The 9,385-nt window shown below is 48.1% G+C and overlaps 1 protein-coding gene across 1 annotated transcript; it reads right to left on the bottom strand.

Annotated features, from left to right (window-relative positions):
* Positions 1 to 1,817: 1,817 nt before the first annotated feature.
* LOC113251451 (serine/arginine repetitive matrix protein 1) lies at positions 1,818 to 7,229 on the bottom strand. Its single transcript, XM_026493461.4, has 2 exons — positions 6,477 to 7,229; positions 1,818 to 3,617 (listed from the first exon to the last, which is right to left on the bottom strand). The coding sequence occupies exons 1-2, from the start codon at positions 7,227 to 7,229 to the stop codon at positions 3,585 to 3,587; spliced, it is 786 nt and encodes a 261-aa protein (XP_026349246.2). The 3' UTR covers positions 1,818 to 3,584.
* Positions 7,230 to 9,385: the final 2,156 nt, after the last annotated feature.

Raw genomic sequence — 9,385 nt, 5'->3', positions numbered from 1 at the left:
TTTCACATACTCAAGAGTACCAGCTGTTTTCAGTCTGTTTAGATATGAACACTTAATTTTCCATATTCTGAAAATGAATTTTATACTGGTATATACACTAAACATTTAAGTGTCATTGGAAGCTTTTTGAGGAATCCAATTTTCCTATTTATCTTTAAATAATTTTCATCAGGACTTATACACTTACACAAACCTAACTTTAGTTGGTTATTAATATGTTCCACAAACTAGTCAATTATGCTTTACATCCATTCTATTTAAAAAAAGCGCTAAATTAGGAATCAATTCGTAGGTCAGTAGTTCTCAAACTATACATGCCTAGTGGAGTGATTTTTTTAAAAATACAAATTCCTAGGCCACACCATACAAATCGGAATAACCACGGGGGAGGGTTCTTAACGTACTTCTTCAATAAACACCCCACTGCATTTGATGCAGCGTCTACAGAAACACTTGGAAAGCTGCTCGTATGCTGAAAAAAATGACTTGCAATTTCTATACTGAATACATCCAATCCGTGCCTAGGGCAGTTGTTGAGGAATAAAGCTAATTAGTCAAAATTTTTGTGCTTTACAAATCCTGACAACTGTACAATGAATGTTGCTTTCCGACATTAACTTCTCATAGAGCATCAGGAATAAATCTAAGAGTATTAGAATTGCAATGCTCAGTATCCCGAAGTTGAAAGTAGAATAAATAATTTCTAAATTAATTTAACCTTGTTTTTTGGAGAAAGTTTAGAGGACTTTGAAGTTCCTTAGAGCAATGTCTTGGTTTAAGAGGCAGTATATTACCTTGAAAGCTAATTTTAAAAAAACAAAACAGAAGACAACCTGTACTAGGATAAGACCTCTTAAGAGAAGGAGCCTCAGAACAGGGAACAAGATTTAAACAATGATAGGTAAATCATTTTCTAGACTTCCGGTGATTCTTGGCAGCAAGAGGTTGTGCTTCCAAAGAAAAAAATCATCATCCACAAAGTGACTAATTAATGCAGTGACTTATTACAAGTAAGAAGACCTAGTATTTGTCAAGATGGGCTGCAGCAGCTTACTGTGTATTTGCTCCCAAAAGACAAATGCAAACACACTGGCTTTTTGCTGTATTGCGTCTTTTTCCCAAAGTGGAATTGAACAATTTTCTGGATAATCTGATTAAATAAGACAGGGCCTCTCAATTGGCTTCCTTGGGCTTCAATTATTAGGCCAATATAGGATGAGATTTTATGATATCCAACACCTGAATTAAAACAAGTTATAATTTTCATGTCTTTTCTAACACAAGAAACTTTTGGCATCATGGTGATAAGTCTAAACCATATAGGCTGGAAAAAACAGCCATAATCAGCTGAAGTCAAAACATTTTTGCCTCAGCTACAAGCATTGATATACCTGACACAGAGGACATTCAATAAATGTTGAACTAAACTCGTTTTTCTGGTCTTGAATTAGCCTCATGGCTATTCTTCATACTTAATTCCATATGTAAAGAAAAAAATCCAATTGTTAATCTTTTAGGGAAATCTCCAGAAAGAATTAGTTGAAGATTTTTTTTTTTTTAAACATACAGAAGAAAGCCAACAGATCTGTAAAAGGGAAGAAGAGGAACAATGATCTCAGGATTAATACAGCCGAGTCAAATGCTCAGTTATTTCCCTCCCGATTGCTAGAATGATCTAGGGAAAAAAAAAAAATCACTGTAGATAAGTGATCATTGTAGATAAGTCAAACTATTTCATTGAAATGCTAGTCTTAACATAAAATGTGGGTTTTTTTCACTTCAAAAAAACACAAAACAAACAAAAAGAAAAGGTAAAATAAGACAAAACAGTTCAGTTTAATTTCAAACGTTAATATATTTTCTATTTTATATTGAACATATGCATCTGTAACCCCTCATTTGCAGCAACTAGCACATCCTCATAAAAGGGGCAAAATTTGTAAGATGCCTCTTAAAATAAATATTCTTCTTTATAAAATAATAAAACTTCAAATAAATATTCTTTACACTAAACAATATGTTGAAAAAATTAGAAAATAAAGGTTGAATTTTACTGTAACTGTACAATATACATGAAGTCCAAAGGGAAATCAGAGTCTTACAATAAAGGCTTTCTGTAAGGCAAAATACAATCTAAAAACATACTGATTGATTCACATTCTTCCGAATGTACAACATATTAGTATAATATTTTGTGACTGTGCCATATAGTACGGCACCACTTGTTTTTCACAGTTGCAAATATTATTGTATATACAAAAATATAGCACATTATCTCTGGAGAAAACAATGGAAAAAAAGTCATTTGCTAATTTACAAATTTTGCAAGTACTATTCACAAACAAAAACTTTGCCTAGGAGTGTCTGTTGCTTTAGCTTATGCAACACGTGGGTCCCCAGATTCTGTACCCCATACTCTGAGCTCCATTAGCTGAGTTCTAACAAGCATATCAGTTAAAATGGCACATGGACAAAAAGCATTTCACTACAAACAGCAAAGGATATCCCAACCCTCTATGAACAGTGCCAAGATTATAACTGTTTAGTTGGTTGCATATGTGTTAAAAAAAAAAAAAAGGGAACAATCCTTATTACTGTCATATTCCTGATAAATGGTGCTATGTTGGTTTTTCAAAGTTCCTGGGTGGGACAGTGGGAACTTTGCAGCAAACTGTGTTTGAGTTTTTACAGCGGCATCCAGGCCTGTTAACCCGGTCATAACACCCCTGGCACAATTTAAGGCAACCCTTGGCTGGAAGGTAACACCATAAACAAGGCAAAAAAAGGGACATGACGCCCATGGCAGACCAACGTGTACAACAGTGAGACTGGCTGCAAGAACATGGGTTGTCAGCACAGTTGTCCTCGTCATCATTAGAACAGTGATAGAAGAGACCTTTCACACAGCACACACAAGTCCCATAGTCAATCACGTTTTGGGCTGAGCAAAGGCACTGCTTGTCGCAGATCCAGTCTGATGGCAGAGGCCTGGGGTAGGTGCACTCCTTACACTTGCACTTGCCACAGTCCTCACACCTGTAGGCATGCAGGCCCAAATCTTCCTTGCTCAGGGGCTTAAGCTCACCTGGCTTGAGCTCCGATTTGGGCTGCACACGGATTATCCCATCAGCAACAGGCCCCGAGGAGAAAGATGGTCCTAACAGTCTCTGTTCAGAGGAACTGCTGCTGGTACTTGTCCTTGTACTGCTCCGAGACCCCGAGCTGACTGTGCTGATGGACCTGGACAGAGGGGCTCGTGCAGAAGAATGGACCTGTGGGTGCTGGAGCCGGGGAGGCTGGCGGTGCTCGGGCAGACCGTGGAGCCTCTCATGTTTGTGCTGAGTGGAGGGGCGAGGAGCAGGCTTGAGCCCAGGTCTCGGGACCACAGTAGGCCCCTCTGTGTACTCATTGGTGTTTCGGATGGCTCTGATCTGATCCAGAGACAACACGTGTACCTGCTGGGTGAGGGCATCTCTGGGGTCGGGCTCCCCACGCTGCCTGCCAACGTCACGGGGTGCCTGCAGCAAGGACTGCGACCCGCTGCCACTCTGAGCTCTGGCCTCCATCAGGTCTGGGAAGTGTGGTCACTCCAGCGGGCTTAGAACACATCTGAATTCCTGCAGAAACCAAGAGGAAAGAGCTGGGTTTACACTCCAGGATACTTCCCACTCTCCGCCCACCTGAATTAACTCTTCACTTTCCACTCCCCCAGAGAAACAGGATTTGAAATGGAGTGGCGATGGAAGGGTATTAGAATAACCATATGATCCGATGCCATACCAAAAAGTAAAAATTATGACCGGGTACTGACAATTCTTTAATCTTGCGATGTGTAGTGACACAAAGCTAATCTTTGTCTCAATCACATAAGTAATGACATCCTATTCAAATAAACCTAAAACTGCAAGGTTCAGGTTCAAGGTAAAGATTTCAAGAAAATAACGTTAGAACACATCTTTGCTGCCAACAGATGCGAAAGTTGAATACATTTTCAAAATCTGAGATAGGTTTAACTTTGTCGTGGTCATTTTTGCCTTAAACATCAATAAATGCAGCCTAGAAATTCTTGGTTCTTACTTTGTCTGCTTTTACATCAAATACCTGTAACTCTAATTTAGCCACAACCATGCAACTTTTTAGAAGACCATAGAATGAATGCGACTTGCCAAAAAGCAAATATTCGCCCCCCCCAGGAAGTTATAAATTTTACAACAGTCATGCATTATTAACTATAAAGTAGCAAAAGTTATAAATTAAAAACAAAGCCATTCAAATCCTGTTAGGTGCCAGGAACACAAGAACAACCAGCAACAAGAAGACAGGAACTTATTTTCAACTTCTCAACAACTTGTGGATCAAATATTTTACAGCTTGATAGCCTGAGAAGGCATCTTTAATTCTGTAGCTAAAAGACTGTTTTCCCTGTTTTAAAAATAAATTATGTCAAAAATCTTAATTGCTTTGCCCGTTTCCAAAAACTAAATAGTTCAGAACCTAAACTGACTGGGGATAACAGGAAGTGTTTCAAAAATTCGTGTCACGTCTCAAATCTATCATTCTGACATGTAATCGCTTAAATTGCAATCCCTCTATAAATTTCAAAACTATCATCCCCTTTGCCAAGTCTACAGTGAACAAAAACGGGCAAGAGTGGGCTTTTATCCAGTCTTCGATTTTTATAAGAAAAACACAGGCAGGTGACACACACCTCCCAATTCGGAACAAGGCAGAACTGGAAACCGGATCTCACTTCCAACTTCCAACAGAAAGGCAGACAAGACAACGTTGTCTTTGCTTTCACTCCGTTTATCGGCTCTATCTGCGTCCCAACACCGTCCCCAGCAGGTGGGACACAGTCGGAGCCCCAGGGGACTTTTCTCCGGGGAGACTGACACAGCCCAGGGGCCAAGCTGCCCTCCCGCTGCACACAATCCCAAGACTGACTAGAAGGGGGGGTGGTGCGGGCGCCTCCGAAGGGGACGTGCCTGAAACGCTAGAGCACACTTCCCCCTCCCTACCTCCCGGCTAAAATATACTCCACCCCAGAGAACTGCCTTCCAGCTACAAGAGGGAGCCCACTCCACCCCCAGGCAGAGGTCACGCAGCCCACCGCAGGGCGTTCTGGCAAAGGCCCTCGGATGTCGGGCACAGGATTCAAGCTCTGACGCCGAAAGCCATGCCTTAGACACACCGCCCGGACAGAGGTCTAACCCACGCACACTGGGCGACTCCACCATGCACTGACCGAAGGGTCATTGCCTGCAACCTGCACACCCCATCTCCTTTTGGGTGGAGAGAAAAAGCGAAAGGAAAATTGCTTTTTAAAGGAAGGGCAATTCCCAGGGCCCCACTGCACAAGCCAGGCGTGCAGGACGCAGATCCCTGGGCTGGAAACTTTCCGCGAAGATTTGCTTGCAGTGGAAAGTAGCATCTTTGGGGGTTGGGGGGGAATTTTTTTTTTCAAACAAAAATAATTGCTGTCCATTCCTAGCCTCCTTCGCAGTTCCCGCCGCCCACCCCCCATGCTTCCCCATTCCCCACCCCGAAAGTGCTTAGAAACCCCCATTAAGAACAGTGTGTGATCAGACTAAGGATTAAGGGGAAAGGACTTCAGCACAAGGGTGGGGCAAACACAGAAACCGCTTTGTAAAAACACACAATTTCCGAATTCAAGGCAGGAGCAGCAACAAAAAAGTAGATCAGCGAATCAAAGGAAATTAAAAAAAAAACCACCCTCTTGCCACCTATTTTCAGGTAATGGAAAACGATCGCGACCGCTTGATGACTTTCTTCCTGTGCTAGGTCAGCCCAAGCTTCCAAAAATAAAAAAAGCGTGACCCAGGCCGACCACAGAGAACGGAAAAAAGAGAGAGCTGCACTTCCGAACCGCAGACGCGGCGCCCGGTAGGGCGACGCTTTCACCCGCACCGGCTCGCCTCTGTACCCGGCACCCTGCCCATTTTTCACCCGCGGGGTCTCGCTGCCCCCATGAGGCGAGCGACCCGCGCGCCCTCGGTCCCGCTGGCGCCCCTGCCTCGGGACAGTCTCACCCAGGACTTGCCTTCCCGGAGAAGAACAGGTTAGAAATGCGGGCGCCTACAACGGGGACCTGGAAAATACAAAGTGTTCCCCCTCCCTCTCCCGCTCTCAGCGCCGAATTCGCCGCCAATGCAGGGCCAGCAGCCGACCCGCGACGAGCAGTCCGCCACCCCAACCCCCCAGAGCGGGGGCGCGTGGGGTCCCGGGGCTGGGGACACCGTACCAGGCGCGCACTGCAGCCCCCGCCGAGGCAGGCCGAGCCCGGGGCAAGCAGCTCCACAGGCAGCTCCCTGGATCCCCACGGGGAACCTGCGGGGTTAGAGAAAGGGAGGCCTGAGGAGAGACAGACCCCACTCCTGGTCCTGCTGCACCTACTCCATGTTGCCCACAACGCGCCGGCCAAGACGCCAGGAGGGGAAGAGCCAAACGTGCCTCACCGTGATCGCGGCTTTGCACCAACCCCTCTCCGTTGGATTCTCGTCTTCCTGCGATGTGCAAATAAAATCCAGTCCCGATGCAAACTTTTCGCCCCTTCTTTCCAAACTCTGCTTCAGTCCAAGTTCCGAGCAATCGGCGGGAGGAAAAAAGGAGAGGAAAATCCGGAGCCAAGTCCCCAGCCGATGAACACTCCGGGGTTCGGGGCTGGGGGCGACCCCCCTTCTAGAAACGCACGCGGAGTATTTCCTTTTTCTCAATGAACTGGAGGCCGAAGCGCCAACGGTTAGTCTCTTTTCCTGGTAGACGAGCGAAGGAGAAAAAGAAAACCGCCTTAGAGAAAATCTAAAGCCAGATGGCCAAGTCGTGCGGCCCCGGCCGCGTCGCAGCGGAGGCGGCGCGGGGGCACGGGCCGGGCCGGGCGGGCGCGGGGGCCTGGGCGCTGCGCGCTCCGCCGGCCCCTCTCCTCCGCTCGCGCTGCGCCGCGCGGCTCTCAGCGGTGCAGACTGGGCGTTGTGGAGGCGCGGCGGCGAGGCCGAGGCGGGGGTGGTGGGTGCGGAGGAGGAGGTGGAGGAGGAGGAGGAGGAGGGTCTGGGGCCCGGCCGGGGGGGCTCGCCGTTGGCCTGCGCCCTCGCCTTTCCGGAGGCAGGGAGCTCTGCGGCGGCCGCGGCAGCAGTAAATGGCGTCATGTGGATCCGAGGCGGAACAGAGCAGTTGTTGTCCCAGAGGATATATCGCATCCGGTCCCAGCTCATTGGCTCCGCGGGGCTACATTCACTCACACTTCAGCGCCCGCCAGCGCTCCGAGCCGCAGGAGGCATTCAAAAGGGCAACCGCGCCGCCCCGCGCGTCCCGGGGCCGGTCCTGCCGCCCGGGCGCCGTCACGCGGGGCGCCCGCGGGGCCGGGCTGGGCACGGCGGGGTCAGTTTATCTAGTTTCAAGGAAACACTGACCTTAAGGTTTCCCCAGAGGCCATGAGGACGAGCCTTAGGCTCGGACTGACTTATGGAACTTTCTCCTTGCCATTGGGAAAAGGGAATGAACATTGAAAACTAATCCGGGCCACGCAGTGTTAGCATTAAAACAAGTTGTAGGTTTTAAGAGTTTATTCGGAATCCATTTCAAGCCCACCTCTCCCCTTTTCTGTTCCCCCTCGAGGGGGCGACGGGGAGAGGAGAGGGGGGAGGGGAAGGGGAGCGGGAAGTGAGGTGGGAGGGCTATTGGTTTATTCTTTGTCTACTGGATTAACCCGATTATACACCAGGCACCAGCACAAACCGCCTCCCCCACCTCAGAGCCGTGTACGAGAGGAACGGAATGCAGATTCGGGTTTCAAGTACTTTATGCTCTGACCGAGATTTGCGTTTGATTGTGTCGCTCTGTAGTTTTTAGTTTAATATTAGATTTTTTTTTAAAGGAGAGTTAGCTATAGATGGAGGTTTTTTGAGAATCTATTTTGTTTGACTCAATAGCTGAAGGAAATTCTACAGTCTATGCCTTTTTAAAATTAGTTAATAACACATACACGATAACTCAAGGTCGACATGACGGCTTCTGAAATGGTAGGGGGCTCACTGTTTCACTGCAGATTTCCTTCACTTAACCAGAAGTCATCCTTCATTTCTGACTCCCCCTTGTCACCTAGAACATTTCCGAAAAGCTCCTATTGTACGCTTTGAAAGCGGTCTGCATTTTCCCACTTAAAAAAGTAGAAATATAAAGATAGAAAATGCATAGATATGCACTGCTCTGACTGCCGTTCATTTACTAAGAAACGTGCTTGCACGTGGGAGCAACGGTGGGAAATTACCCCCCCCCCTCCTGATATTGGATTCTAATAATTTACAGAATGTTTTTACTTTACAGGGAAGTACGGTCAAATCTCCCGAATAGCACCTGCCCTCGTGCGGGGTTAGAGTTCTCGAAATAGTGCTTGATTCCCCGGGTCCAGCTCCAGCTCACATCCGTTTGCAGCTGCCCTGGCAGTCGCTGCCTTCCCTCGAGCTCTAGCTCTAGAATGTCCCGGGCGCGCTCCCCGCCGCGCTGCGCTCTCGTCCTGCCTTCTCCATGTTTCTCTAGGGCTCTCCCCACTCGCCCTGGGTTTGGAACAAGAGATGGCAGGGGAAGTGGCATGCGTTATTTCCGGGTGCTGGCCTACGTCCCCCACCCCCCACCCCTCGGTGCGGGTGGACGAGGCTGCGTCGGCCCGCTCCGCCGTGTCCCCAGGGCTGAGGGCATGGGACGACCGGGCCTCCACGGCCCGGGCAGCTCGCCCAAAGCCCAAGTCTTTTGAGCCTCGGGGTGAACGTAGGCGCTGCTGCGCTTATGGGTCATCTGGCCACCAGGGGGCGCCCGTTCGGCGCCGGGCTGGGGCTGGGGCCGGTGCTGCGGCTGGGGCTGGGGCCGGTGCTGCGGCTGGGGCTGGGGCCAGTGCAATCTTCTTACCTAGTACTGGACGGGGGCAGGGGAGGGAGGTTGCGGTCTAAATCGTGTATTAGGTCGGCTGCTTCAAAATGAATAAGAAACAGATAGCTTTTCGTACCATCTCCTGGGATACCTTCCGTGTGGAATACGAGATGAGGTACCCAGGTTTGAAAGAACTCTAGCTTTTACCAATAGGAAGGAGTTGGGGGCCAAAAGCAAGTTGCGCAAGGCTGGTGGGGAGCTCGCTGCCCCTTTGGGGGCAACAGGTCTCTAGCGGAGCAGGTGGAAAACACGCCTTCTCTTCGTGTTCTCAAACCCCTGCGCCCAATGACTGTTCCTTAGGAGACACTTGTGCCCATGCTACTCTCCCAGCGCTGCAGGAATGTTGCAAAGACATGCTGTTTTGGATCAAAGCATAAACTGGAATTTAAATTAGGAGCTTCTGGCTAGTCAGAGCACCTTATATTTTATCGAGTCAGTAGGGTGG

Source organism: Ursus arctos, unplaced genomic scaffold, assembly GCF_023065955.2.
Source record: "Ursus arctos isolate Adak ecotype North America unplaced genomic scaffold, UrsArc2.0 scaffold_10, whole genome shotgun sequence".
In the NCBI taxonomy this organism is placed as follows: Eukaryota; Metazoa; Chordata; class Mammalia; order Carnivora; family Ursidae; genus Ursus; species Ursus arctos.
Note: the sequence above shows the minus strand (reverse complement) of the source record. Positions and strands in the feature narration are given on the sequence as shown.